The sequence below is a fragment of the Tachyglossus aculeatus genome, chromosome 1, assembly GCF_015852505.1.
Source record: "Tachyglossus aculeatus isolate mTacAcu1 chromosome 1, mTacAcu1.pri, whole genome shotgun sequence".
NCBI lineage: Eukaryota > Metazoa > Chordata > Mammalia > Monotremata > Tachyglossidae > Tachyglossus > Tachyglossus aculeatus.
The window spans coordinates 64,800,465-64,814,901 of record NC_052066.1 but is presented as its reverse complement, the minus strand read 5'-3'; the positions used below and the strand labels follow the sequence as shown (position 1 = coordinate 64,814,901).

General features: G+C 44.1%; 1 protein-coding gene across 1 annotated transcript in view; it reads right to left on the bottom strand.

The window, feature by feature from the left end:
* DGKG (diacylglycerol kinase gamma) overlaps positions 1–14,437 on the bottom strand; it is a 459,919-nt gene that overhangs the window by 17,403 nt on the left and 428,079 nt on the right. The window contains exons 24-25 of the mRNA XM_038750502.1: positions 7,717–7,837; positions 3,624–3,684 (exon numbers count right to left, since the gene is read on the bottom strand). Coding sequence (XP_038606430.1) covers positions 3,624–3,684; positions 7,717–7,837 — 182 coding nt within the window. The remainder of the gene's footprint in view (positions 1–3,623; positions 3,685–7,716; positions 7,838–14,437) is intronic.

The following is a 14,437-nucleotide window of genomic DNA, read 5'->3' as shown; positions in this document are numbered from 1 at the left end:
ATATCATTTGCACTATTAATAATAATAATAATAATAATGGCATTTGTTAAGTGCTCACTAGGTGCAAAGCACTGTTCTAAGTCCTGGGGGGGAATACAAGGTGAGCAGGTTGTCCCACGTGGGGCTCACATCTTAATCCCCATTTTACAAATGAGGTAACTGAGGCTCAGAGAAGTTAAGTGACTTGCCCAAGGTCACACAGCAGACATGGCGGAGCCCGGATTCGAACCCATGACCTCTGACTCCAAAGCCCGTGCTCTTTCCACGGAGCCACGCTGCTTCTCCAATTAGGAATTTTACTGGATACAGCACAGAACTGGGAGTCAGGAGACCTGGGTTCTAATCCTGGCTGTGTCATTCACCTGTTAAAGGACCTTGGCCTAGTCATTTCCTGTCTCCGGGCTTGGATTTCCTCATTTGTCCAGTGGGGATTGAGTACTAATCAGGTTGGACACAGTTCCTGTTCCAAATAGGGCTCACAGTCTTAATCCCCATTTTACAGATGAGGGAACTGAGGCCCAGAGAAGCCAAGCAGCTTGCCCAAGGTCACACAGCAGACAACTGGTGGAGCTGGGATTAGAACTCAGGTCCTTCTGGCTTCCAGGCCCACCCTCGCCTCTGTGGGATAGGGACTGTGTCTAATCTGACAATCTTGTATCTAGCCAAGGGTTTAGTACAGTGTGTGGCACAGAGTAAGTGCTTTACAATTATTATTGTTGTTATTATATGAGCATATAATAATGATGGTATTAGTTAAGCGCTTACTTTGTGCCAAGCACTGTTCTAAGCGCTGGGGTAGATACAAGGTAATCAGGTTGTCCACAGTCTTAATCCCCATTTTACAGATGAGGGAACTGAGGCACCGAGAAATAAAGTCATTTGCCCAAAGTCACACACACGGCGGAGTCAGCATTAGAACCCATGACCTCTGACTTCCCATCTGAGCCCCCTCCTTCCTCTCCCCCTCCTCCCCCTCTCCATCCCCCTGCCTTGCCTCCTTCCCCTCCCCACAGCACCTGTACATATGTATATGTGTTTGTATGTATTTATTACTCAACTTATTTTTATTTGTACATATTTATTCTATTTATTTTATTTTGTTAATATGCTTTGTTTTGTTCTCTGTCACCCCCTTCTAGACTGTGAGCCCACTGTTGGGTAGGGACCATCTCTATACGTTGCCAGCTTGGACTTCCCAAGCGCTTAGTACAGTGCTCTGCACACAGTAAGCACTCAATAAATACGATTGAATGAATGAATGAATGACTCCCAAGCCCACGCTCTGGCCACTAAGCCACCGAGGCTGGACACAAAGAACATAAGTGCAAAAGACACCTGAGGGCTTGATGAGAATCAGGGTGCTGATTTTTAGTTGGGAAAGTTTGTTGGAAGATTTGGGATTTTAGGAAGATGGACAGGGCTGAGGGTGGGGGAGGAATCTAGCTGCGGAGTTTTTCCCATCTCCTCCCACTCTTTCTCGCGCCTTCCCATCCACAAAAGTATTCTCCAGTTTGGGTCCCAAAAGCTCTTTAGGACTCCAGCAAATGTTTCTGACATTCTCCATTACCTCGCCCTCTACCTCGTTTCCACCCCAATACTCTCCACGGATGTGGGCACCTCCCTCGGGTTTCTTTCGGGAATTAGAGATGGGTAAATGAGAGTGGATGAGGCTGGTAAGAATAAAGAAGAGAATGGCCATTGTGAGGGAAACAATAATGCAATTTTAGCTTAAATCTTGCCTGGAAAGACATGGAGACACATATGAAATGTATGCAGATGTTATGTAAATAGACGGGTGACCCTGATTTCACACCCACAGACGTGGCCCTTGCTAAAAGCCTAGTGTGTTCCATTGCTCCGGAGAGAAATGAGGCAGCTCCCCAGAATCGCCACTGATTTTGCCTTTATTGACCCCCAGAGGCATTTGCAATTTCTTCTTTCCGTAATTCCAGGCCTGGACTCTGTTTCTCTGAGGGGATGACACAAATAATTTAGGCCCTAAATCTGACCAGACATGATGTATTATTTAGCATCTAGTTAGTAATTTCCTAAGAATTCAAAGCCACGTCCTTCCCCTGGCATGGACTGCCCTCCCTCCACACATCAATTAATCAATCGTATTTATTGAGCACTTACTGTGTGCAGAGCACTGTACTAAGCGCTTGGGAAGTACAAGTTGGCAACATATAGAGACGGTCCCTACCCAACAGTGGGCTCACAGTCTAGAAGGGGGAGACAGAGAACAAAACCAAACATATTAACAAAATAAAATAAATAGAATAGATATGTACAAGTAAAATAAATGAATAAATAGAGTAATAAATATGTACAATCTCTCCCTCCCTTCAAAGCCCTGCTGAGAGCTCACCTCCTCCGGGAGGCCTTTCCAGACCGAGCCCCCTTTTTCCTCTCCTCCTCCCCATCCTCCCTGCCCTACCTCCTTCCCCTCCCCACAGCACTTGCATATATGTTTGTACAGATTTATTCCTCTATTTTACTTGAACATATTTACTATTCTATTTATTTTGTTAATGATGTGCATACAGCTTTAATTCTATTTGTTTGGATGATTTTGACACCTGTCCACATGTTTTGTTTTGTTGTCTGTCTCCCCCTTCTAGACTGTGAGCCCGTTGTTGGGTAGGGACGTCTCTATATGTTGCCGACTTGTACTTCCCAAGCGCTTAGTCCAGTGCTCTGCACGCAGTAAGCGCTCAATAAATACGATTGAATGAATAAATTTCTTTTTTACAACCCTCATTAAAAAATAAAAATCTCAAGTGCCACGAAACCCCATGAATGGCTAAACCGGGGGGCCCATGGCCCTGAGTCTTTAATGCTCCTAGCATGGGCCGGGAGTCAGGAGGTCATTCATTCATTCATTCATTCATTCATTCATTCATTCATTCATTCATATTTATTGAGCAATTACTGTGTGCAAAGCGCTGTACTAAGCCTTTGAGGGAGTACAATATAACAACAAACAGACACATTCCCTGCCCACAATGAGCTCACAGTTTAAAGGGGGAGACAGACATTAATATAAATAAATATATTACAGATATGTACAGATATAGACATATGTGCTGTGGGGATGGGAGGAAGGATGAATGAAGGAGCAAGTAAGAGTGGTGCAGAAAGGTGTGGGAGAAGAGGAGAGGAGGGCTTAGTCAGGGAAGGCTTCTTGGAGGAGATGTGCCTTCAGTAAGATTTTGAAGTGGGGGAGAGCAATTATCTGTCTGATGTGAGGGGGGAGGTAATTCCAGGCCAGAGGTAAGATGTGGGCGAGAGGTCGGCGGCGAAATAGATGAGATCGAGGTACAGTGAGAAGGTTAGCCTTAGCTAGGTTATGGGTTCTAATCCAGGCTCTGCCACGTGTCACCTTGGGCAAGTCACTTCGCTTTCCTGGGCCTCAGTTACCTCATCTGGAAAACGGGGATTAAAACTGTGAGCCCAGTGGGGGACAGGGACTGTGCCCAACCTGATTAACTTGAATCTACCCCACTGCTTAGAACAGTGCTTGGCACATAGTAAGTGCATAACTAGTACCGTAATTATTATTCATATTATTATCATTATTATCAACTGGATGACACAGGCCAAGGTCACGGGGTCCAGCTTACCGTGCAGGGTGGTTGCATCCAGGGTTCTCCGTCCACTTGCATGGGTAACAGCTTTGTGGTCCTGGAACCCAGAAAAACAATGGAGCGTCTTTCATTCATCCACTCGTATATATTGAACATGTGTAGGGCACTGTACTAAGCGCTTGGGAGAGTACAACGCAACAATAAACAGACACATTCCCCGCCCACGATGACATGAAGTTGGGGGTGGAGGTTGGGTGAGGAAAGGGGAAAAGCATGAGTCCGTAACTCTCCAAGCGCTTAGTACAGTGCTCTGCACACAGTAAGCGCGTAATAAATACGATTGAATGAATGGATGAACGAAACCAAGGCATGATTCCAGAGATGGCATCCTCAATCCAACAGGCTGAGCTGTGGGAAAGGGATTTTGGTGGGATTTTGGGTCCTGCCAGAAACTAGGATACCGGGATTATGAAATGGCCGAGGGGCCTGGTAACTGTGTTGAGAGATAAATTGCATCACGCCACTGAGGTAACGTCTCCAACTGGGGTGAACAGCAACACAGGTCTGGTTTTGTCAGTGGACTCCAAACCCTTCCCCGTTGGCTCAACCACCGTTTCACGCATTCAGTCATATTTATTGAGTGCTTACAGTGTGCAAAGCACTGTACTAAGCACTTGGGAGAGTGCAATAGAGACGCAGCAGAGTAAGAAGCAGCGTGGCTCAGTGGAAAGAGCACGGGCTTTGGAGTCAGAGATCATAGGTTCGAATCCCAGCTCCGCCACATGTTTGCTGTGTGACCTTGGGTAAGTCACTTAACTTCTCTGAGCCTCAGTTACCTCACCTGTAAAATGGGGATTAAGACTGTGAGCCCCACATGGGACAACCTCATTACCTTGTTTCCCCTCCCAAGTGCTTAGAACAGTGCTTTGCACATAGTACGCACTTAACAAATGCCATTATTATTATTATTATATAACAACAAACAGACACATTCCCTGCCCACAACGAGCTCAGCATAATGGCCTAGTCGATAGAATACGGGCCTGGGAGCCAGAAGGACTTGGGTTAATAATTGTGGTATTTGTTAAGTGCTTATTATGTGCCAGGCATTGTACTGAGCGCTGAGGCAGATACAAGGTAATTGGGTTGGACTGATTCCAGCTCCGCCACTAATAATAATAATGATTATGATGGTATTTGTTAAGCGCTTACTATGTGCCAAGCACTGTTCTAAGCGCTGGGGTAGATACAAGGTAATCAGGTTGTCCCACATCGGGCTCACAGCCTTCATTCCCATTTTACAGATGAGGGAGCTGTGGCACAGAGAAGGGAAGTGGCTTGCTCAAGGTCACACAGCAGACGAGTGGCAGAGCCGGAATTAGAACCCACGTCCTCTGACTCTCAAGCCCGGGCTCTTGCCACTAGGCCATGCTGCTTCACTAGTCTGCTGTGTGACTTTGGGCAAGTCGTTTAACTTCTCTGTGCCTCAGTTACCTCATTTGTAAAATGGGGATTAAGACTTTGAGCACCATGTGTCCAACCTTATTAGCTTGTATCCACTTCAGTGCTTAGAACAGTGCTTGACACACAGTAAGCACTTAACAAATACAATTATTATTCTTTTACAACTTTTCCAGGAACCACTCTTTCCTCTCCATCTAAATGGCCAGCACACCGGTCCAAACACATCATATCCCATCTTGACTTCTACCATCTTGACAACTACATCAGTCTCCCTGCTGATTTCCCCCTCTTGACTGTGAGCTCACTGCGGGCAGGAATGTGTCTGTTTGTTATATAATAATATTATGGCATTTGTTAAGAGCTTACTATGTGCAAAGCACTGTTCTAAGCGCTGGGGTAGATACAAGGTAATCAGGTTGTCCTACATGGGGCTCAAAGTCTTAATCCCTATTTTACAGATGAGGTAACTGAGGCTAAGAAAATTTAAGTGACTTGTCCAAGGTCACACAGCAGACATGGTGGGGGGGAACCTTCCCAAGTGTTCAGTACAGTGCTTTGTACACAGTAAGAGCCCAATAAATACTACTGAATGAATGAATGAATGAATGAATGACTCTCCTAGCCTCCAGTCTCCCTTTCCCCCAAGGAAATACTTCACTCTGCTGCCTGCATTACGTTTCTAAAACATTATCTCTCTACTCCTCAAAAGCCTCTAATCATTGTCCATTCTTCTCTGCATCAACTCCTGCTGAAACTCCTGATCTTTGGTTTTAAGACACTCAATCAGCTAGCCCCCTTCTCTTTTGCTTCTCTTTGTTGCCAATTTGTACTTCCCAAGCGCTTAGTACAGTGCTCTGCACATAGTAAGCGCTCAATAAATACGATTGATTGATTGATTGATTTTCCACTCTCCTCTCCCACTATCCACCAGCTTGCACTCTTCATTCCTCTCAAGGCAGCCTATGCCCAGGGCTTCGTTCTCACTGCTCAGCCAATTCACTCATTCAACCACATTAACTGAGCGCTTACTGTGTGCAGAGTCAATCAATACTACTTATTGAGCATTTTCTTTGTGCAGAGCACTGTACTAAGCTTCGGGGAGAGTAAAATAGAATTAGTTGACTTAATCCCTGCTCTCCAAGAACACACATTCTAGTGGGGGAGATGGACGTGAGGAGCAGCATGTCATTGTGGATGGACATGGCCTGGGAGTTAGAAGGTCATGGGTTCTAATCCTCCCTCTGCCACTTGTCTGCTCTGTGATCTTGGGCAAGTCGCTTCACGTCTCTGTGCCTCAGTTACCTCATCTGGAAAATGGGGATGGAGACTGTGAGCCCCACATGGGACACCTGTCTCCATGTTTTGTTTTGTTGTCTGTCTCCCCCTTCTAGACTGCGAGCCCGTTGTTGGGTAGGGACCGTCTCTATATGTTGCCAACTTGTACTTCCCAAGCGCTTAGTACAGTGCTCTGCACACAGTAAGCACTCAATAAATATGACTGACTGACTGAATGAATGAATGACAGGGACTGTGTCCAACTAGATTTGCCTGTATCCACCCCAGTGCTTAATACAGTGCCTGACACATAGTACATGCTTAACACAAACCATCACTACATAAAATAAATTACAAGTAAGGGGAAGCAATTGCTGCCAACCTGAGAGCCTTGGTATGCATCCCTACTTTGAGTTTGTAAAGCATCATTTACAATGAATTCATAATTAATTTAAATTTACATTTAGAGAAGCAGCATGGCCTAGTAGAAAGAGCCCGGAACTGGGGGTGTCAGTGGACATGGATTCTAATCCTGGCTCTGCCACATGTCTCCTGTGTGACCTCGGGCAAGTCACTTCATATCTCTGTGCCTCAGTGACCTCATCTGTAAAATGGGAATTAAGATTGGGAGCCCCACGTGGGACAGAGACTGTGTCCAACCCGATTGCAATGTATCTACCCCAGTGCTTAGAAGAAGAGTGCTTGGCACAGAATATGTGCTTAACAAATACCATTATTGTTCTTCCACAATCTTTCCAGGATCCACAATGATTATTATTACTATTATATTATCATTTTAAGGTGAACTCTGGATCTGGAAGTAATAGCGATAATGACAAAGATAAGAAGATAGAATATCACTTTTAACATCTCTGTCTCAAGGATGGAAAATCCTGGAAGTCCCAGGAGAAGGGGAGTCCGAGCCCTCCCGTTATATAAAGAAGTCTTCTTGGCATTTCTGTCTGGAAATGAAAATCTGTTCTCCAGGGCCTGGGAAGTCAGTCATTTTGGGGTATGACATTACAGAAAGCCAACCATCTGGAATCCGTGGGGAAATTTTGGCTGGAAATGTCTGTATAACTCTACTTCATTCTCTGGACCAGAGCTATTCAGCAGCCCTTTCCTTGGGGATAACATTTTGGTCATGGCAAAAGATCGGCTCTCGAAGACCGATTTGCCAGGTCAGGGTCTGTCTGAACGTGCAAATTCATTCGCTCTTTACTACTGTAATCAAAACCCTCTGCCATTTTGGGGTAGCTGAGTGGGTTTCCAGAGGATTCTAGGTAATTGTTGCCAACTTGTACTTCCCAAGCGCTTAGTCCAGTGCTCTGCACACAGTAAGCGCTCAATAAATACGATTGATTGATTGATTGATAATTGGAAAGAATACCTGATAGTCACAGAGGAACACTGAGCTAGTCTTTTCCCAGCGCTCTTCAGTCCAGTGTAGATCTGTCCCATCTCCATTGCTCCTTCGAGTCCCACTACTTCAAGGAGCTGGTCACTGAGATCTGGGGAAACGGAAAGAGAAAACGCACCATTGATATTACGTTTCAAACAACAATAACTAATAATAATGGTGGTATTTGTTAAGCGCTTACTATGTTCCAGGCACTTTACTAAGCGTTGGCATAGATACAAACAAATCGGGCTGGATGCAGTGTCCCTGTCCCACCTGGGGCTGATAATCTCAATCCCCATTTTCCAGATGAGGTAACTGAGGCCCAGAGAAGGGAAGTGACTTTCCCAAGGTCACACAGCAGACAAGTGGCGGATCTGGAATTAGGACCTATGAACTTCTGAATCCCAGGCCTGGGCCCTATCCACTATGCCAGGCTGCTTTAACTGCATGGCAATTTGAAGATAATTGAAGGAATTTCTAAGCCACTCCTTTAATAATAATAATAATGTTGGTATTTGTTAAGCACTTGCTATGTGCCAAGCACTGTTCTAAGCACTGGGGTAGATACAAGGTGATCAGGTTGTCCCATGTGGGGCTCACAGTCTTCATCCCCATTTTACAGATGGGGTAACAGAGGCACAGAGAAGTGAAGTGACTTGCCCAAAGCCACACAGCTGACAATTGGCAGAGCTGGGGTTTGAACACATGACCTCTGACTCCAAAGCCCGGGCTCGTTCCACTGAGCCACACTGCTTCTTTAGTCTGCAAATTTCCCATAGGCAGGGATCATGTCTACCTCCTCTATTGTATTGTATTGTATTGGAGAAGCAGCATGGCTCAGTGGAAAGAGCCCGGGCTTTGGAGTCAGAGGTCGGAGGTTCAAATCCCGGCTCCACCAACTGTCAGCTGTGTGACTTTGGGCAAATCACTTAACTTCTCTGGGCCTCAGTTCCCTCATCTGTAAAATGGGGATGCAGACTGTGAGCCCCATGTGGGACAACCTGATCACCTTGTAACCTCCCCAGCACTTAGAACAGTGCTTTGCACATAGTAAGTGCTTAATAAATGCCATCATTATTATTATTATTGCATTCTACCAAGCACTTTGTACAGTGCTTAGAACAAAGCAAACACTCAAGCGCTTCATTCAGGGCTCTCCACACAGAAAGCGCTCAATAAATACCAGTAATTGCTTGACTGTATCCTGTCTACTTACGATTTGATCCATGCCTGAGTTTCTTTATCAATCAAATCAAAAGTGCATTGACAGCCGGAGCTCTGATAGTATTTTAGTCTGTTTCACTTGGAGAATGTTATAATAATAATGATGGCGTTTATTAAGTGCTTACTATGTGCGAAGCACTGTTCTAAGCGCTGGGGAGGTTACAAGGTGATCACGCTGTCCCACGGGGGGCTCACTATCTTAATCCCCATTTTACAGATGAGGTAACTGAGGTACAGAGAAATGAAGTGACTTGCCCAAAGTCACACAGTTGACAATTGGCGGAGCTGGGATTTGAACCCACGAACTCTGACTCCAAAGCCGGTGCTCCTTCCACTAAGCCACACTACTTCCCCCATTGGGAAGCATGTTATGTTGGGCTAGCCTTCCCAAACTGAGCCCCCTCCTTCCTCTCCCCTTCCTCCTCCTCCCCATCCCCTGCCTTACCTCCTTCCCCTCTCCACAGCACCTGTATATATTTATATATGTTTGTACATATTTATTACTCTATTTATTTTACTTGTACATATTTATTCTATTTATTTTATTTTGTTAATATGTTTTGTTTTGTTGTCTGTCTCCCCCTTTCAGACTGTGAGCCGCTGTTGGGTAGGGACTGTCTCTATATTTTGCCAACTTGCACTTCCCAAGCACTTAGTACAGTGCTCTGCACACAGTAAATGCTCAATAAATCAATCAATCGTATTTATTGAGCGCTTACTATGTGCAGAGCACTGTACTATACGATTGAATGAATGAATGAATGAATAGTGGAGACGAGGTAGCAGAACAACGGTTCCTTCATGCTTTTCCTCTGATTAACTAGGAGCATTCATGATTGACAGCTGATGCCTAAGGATGATGGAGGCTCACCTGTATTCCAGTGCCTGTCAAGTCTAAAGGAATAGGGATAGGAATTGAGGGATACTAAAGCCTGAGTTTCTTTCAATAAAATAAGTCAAATCCTGATATCGGGTTTCCTTGAATGGGCACTGAAGTGGATTAGGAATGGATTAGGAATGGCTGTCTAATTATCCACTCTCTCCTAGTGTCTTTAATTTTCTCATCTCAGAACACAAGCAATGTACACAATTGAACGTGAATGATCAGGTGTCATTCATTCATTCATTCAATCGTATTTATTGAGCATTTACTGTGTGCAGAGCACTGTACTAAGCGCTTGGGAAGTACAAGTTGGCAACATATACAGACGGTCCCTACCCAACAGCGGGCTCAGTCTAGAAAGGGGAGACAGACAACAAAACATATTAACAAAATAAAATGAATAGAATAGTCCTCTTACTTAGACTGTGAACTCCATATGGGGCAGGGACTGTGCTCACCTGATTATTTTGTATCTGCTCCCCCGGTACTTAGTATTCATTCATTCATTCATTCATTCATTCAATCGTATTTATTGAGCACTTATTGTGTGCAGAGCACTGTAATAAACGCTTGGGAATTACAAATCATCAACATATAGAGACGGTCCCTACCCAACAATGGGCTTACAGTCTAGAAGGGGGAGACAGACAACAGAACAAAACAAGTAGACAGGCGTCAATACCATCAGAATAAATAGAATTATAGCTATATGCACATCATTAATAAAATAGAGTAATAAATATGTACAAATATATACAAGTGCTGTGGGGAAAGGGAAGGGGGTAGGGCAGAGGGAGGGAGGGGAGGAGGAGGAGAGGAAAAAGGGGGCTCAGTCTGGGAAGGCCTCCTAGGGGAGGTGAGCTCTCAATAGGGTTTTGAGTTAGTTAACATAGTTATGTTGCTAACTTGTACTTCCCAAGCGCTTAGTACAGTGCTCTGCACAAGTAAGTGCTCAATAAATATGACTGAATGAATTGATGAATGAAGGGAGGAAGAGAGCTAGTTTGGTGGATATGTGGAAGGAGGGCACTCCAGGCCAGAGGTAGGACATGGGTCAGGGGTCGACGGCGGGACACTTGGCACGTAGAACATGCTTTAACTAGCACCACAGTTCGGTTATTATCCAGACTGTTATTATTAATAAGATTCTATTACTAATAAACTCCTATTGATCAGTTATTATTCTAGACTGTAAGTTTGTTCTAGACTGTAGGCTCAATGTGGGCAGGGAATGTGTCCGTTATATTGTCCTCTCCCAAGTACTTAGTACAGTGCTCTACACACAGTGCTCAATTAATATGATTAATTGATTATATTAGAACTCTTGAACTCTGAACTACTACTGTCTTGCAAAAAAAATGCCTCGATATTTATTCATTCAATCGTATTTATTGAGCGCTTACTGTGTGCAGAGCACTGTACTAAGCACTTGGGAAGTACAAGTTGGCAACATATAGAGCCGGTCCCTACCTAACAGCGGGCTCACAATCTAGTTTATCCATGAAGCAACTTATACAAGCGCTTAGTACAGAGCTCTGCACACAGTAAATGTTCACTAAATACAACTGAATGAATGAAATTCTATATTTTTAGTAATGACTAATGATTGCATATATATGAATGTTTATTTGTACAATCATGTATTCAGCTGTTCCATCCTGATATAGTTGTATTACTTTTGGTTATATCCTTGTTCTTTCTCTCGTTCCTTCTCTTTGAAATCCTTTTTGCCTGTCTCTCCCTCGTTAGATTGTTAGCTCCTTGAGGTGGGGAACATTTTTTCTTCTTCTGTTGTATTGTCCCAAGTATTTTGGGGGGTGGGAGGGGGAATGAATAAAGGGAGAAAGTCAGAGTGACGGAGAACCCCACTCAATGAAGCAGCATGGCTTAGTGGAAAGAGCATGGGTTTAGGAGTCTGAGGATGTGGGTTCTAATCTCGGCTCTGCCACTTGTCTGCTGTGTTATCTTGGGCAAGCCACTTAATAATAATAATAATAATAACATTTATTAAGCACTTACTACGTGCAAAGCACTGTTCTAAGAGCTGGGGAGGTTACAAGGTGATCAGGTTGTCCCACGTGGGGCTCCCCGTCTTAATCCCCATTTTAAAGATGAGGTAACTGAGGCCCAGAGAAGTGAAGTGACTTGCCCAAAGTCACACAGCTGACAAGTGGCGGAGCCGGGATTTGAACCCATGACCTCTCACTCCAAAGCCCATGCTCTTTCCACTGAGCCACGCTGCTCCTCTAACTTCTCTGTGCCTCAGTTACTTCATCTGTAAAATGGGGATTAAGACTGCGAGCCCCACGTAGGGCAACCTGATTACCTTGTATCTACCCCAGTGCTTAGAATAGCGCTTGGCACATAGTGCTTAGAAAATACCATCATCATCATCATCATTTAGTACTGTGCTTGGCAAATAGTAAGCGCTTAGAAAATACCATTATCATCATCATCATTTAGTACTATGCCTGGCACTAAGTAGGCACTCAATAAATACCATTGACTGATTGATGGATCAATCATCGTTGTCAGCATTTATGGAGTACCTAATGTGTGTAGAGTGCTATACTGGGTATTTAAGAATTTATAACAGAAGTAATTATTCATAATGTGTGATGATACTCTGAAGAATTACAAAGAGTTGCAGTGTCATATTAAAAAACGGTGCAGAGTTCTTGCGTTGAAATTAAAATTTAACCCTATTTTGTACAAACATATTTTTGAGCCACTCTCTGAGTAAAAATAAAATAGATTTATAACAATGGTGGCATTTGTTAAGTGTTTACTATGTGCGAAGCACTGTTCTGAGATCTGGGGTAGATGGCATATTGGATAGGGCACAGGCCTGGGCATCAGAAGGTCATGAGTTTAAGTCCTGGCTCTGCCACTTGTCTTGGGCAAGTCACTTCAATTCCCCGTGCCTCAGTTACCTCATCTGTAAAATGGGGGGGGGGGGGGCGAGACTGTGAGCCCCATATGGGACGAGGACCGTGTCCAACCCAATTTGCTTGTATCCACCTAAGTGCTTAGTACAGGGCCCGGCACATAGTAAGCGCTTAACAGATACCATAATCGTTATAATCATTATTATTACAAGGTAACCAGATCAGACGCAGTCTCCGCTCCACATGGGACTTACAGTCTAAAGAGGATATTGAATCCCCATTTTACAGATGAGGAAACTGAGGCACAAGATGATGGGAAGTGACTTGCCCAAGGCCACAGAGCAGACTAGTGGTGGAGCCTGCAAATTCATGCACTCGTTTTCAACCCAATAATCAAGGGCGCGGTGCATAAGAAACTTAGATCGTTTGAGATTCTGTTTCTCTAGTCCCAGCTCCCTGCTGACTTTTATTTTTATTTTATGTATTGTGGATTTGTCCTTGTCTTTTATGCTGTTTTAATGTTTTATTGTTTCATTGCTCCTGCTATGTCTGTCTCCAGTCCTCTCCCCGCCCATATTCTTATTATCGTGAGTCCCTTGAGGGACACGCTCTGTGTCTAATTCATTCGTTCATTCAATTGTATATATTGAGCACTTACTGTGTGCAGAGCACTGTACTAAGCACTTACACTGTACTAAATGCTTACCTCTGTGCTTAATTCCCACCTCTGTACTCTTTTCCAGCACTTGGTACTGGGCTCTGCACACAGTAAGTGCTTAGAAGCAGCATGGCTCAGTGGAAAGAGCCCGGGCATGGGAGTCAGAGGTCATGGTTTCTAATCCTGGCTCCGCCACTTGTCTGCTGTGGGAACTTGGGTAAGTCACTTCACTTCTCTGTGCCTCAGTTCCCTCATCTGTGAAATGGGGATGAAGACTGTGAGCCCCATGTGGGACAACCTTGATTACCCTGTATCCCCCCCAGTGCTTAGAACAGTGCTTGGCACATAGTAAGTGCTTAACAAATACCAACATTATTATTATTATTATTATTACTAAAATCTGACTGAATCACATCCCGGTTTGGGAGAGGTAGGATACCAGCTCTAGGTGTTCATTCACCAAGGTCAGTTATGGGACTGAAGTTGGTGAATCCTGGCCAGAGGCATATTCATTCATTCATTCATTCATTCAATCGTATTTATTGAGCGCTTACTGTGTGCAGAGCACTGTACTAAGCGCTTGGGAAGTACAAGTTGGCAACATATATCCCACAAAGCATCATATCCTGCCTGGTCCACCTCCGATTTAATAATAATAAGAATAATGATGGCATTTGTTAAGCACCTACTATGTGTGAAGCACTGTTCTAAGCACTGGGGTGGATACAATGTGATCAGGTTGTCCCATGTGGGGCTTATAGTCTTAATCCCCATTTTACAGATGAGGTAAATGAAGCACAGAGAAGTTCATTCATTCATTCATTCAGTAGTATTTATTGAGCGCTTACTGTGTGCAGAGAACTGTAATAAGCGCTTGGGAAGTACAAATCGTCAATATATAGAGATGGCCCCTTCCCAACAATGGGCTCACAGTCTAGAAGGGGGAGACAGACAACAAAACAAAACATGTAGACAGGTGTCAAAATCGAGAGAACAAATAGAATTATATCTATATGCACATCATTGACAAAACAAATAGAACAGTAAATATGTACA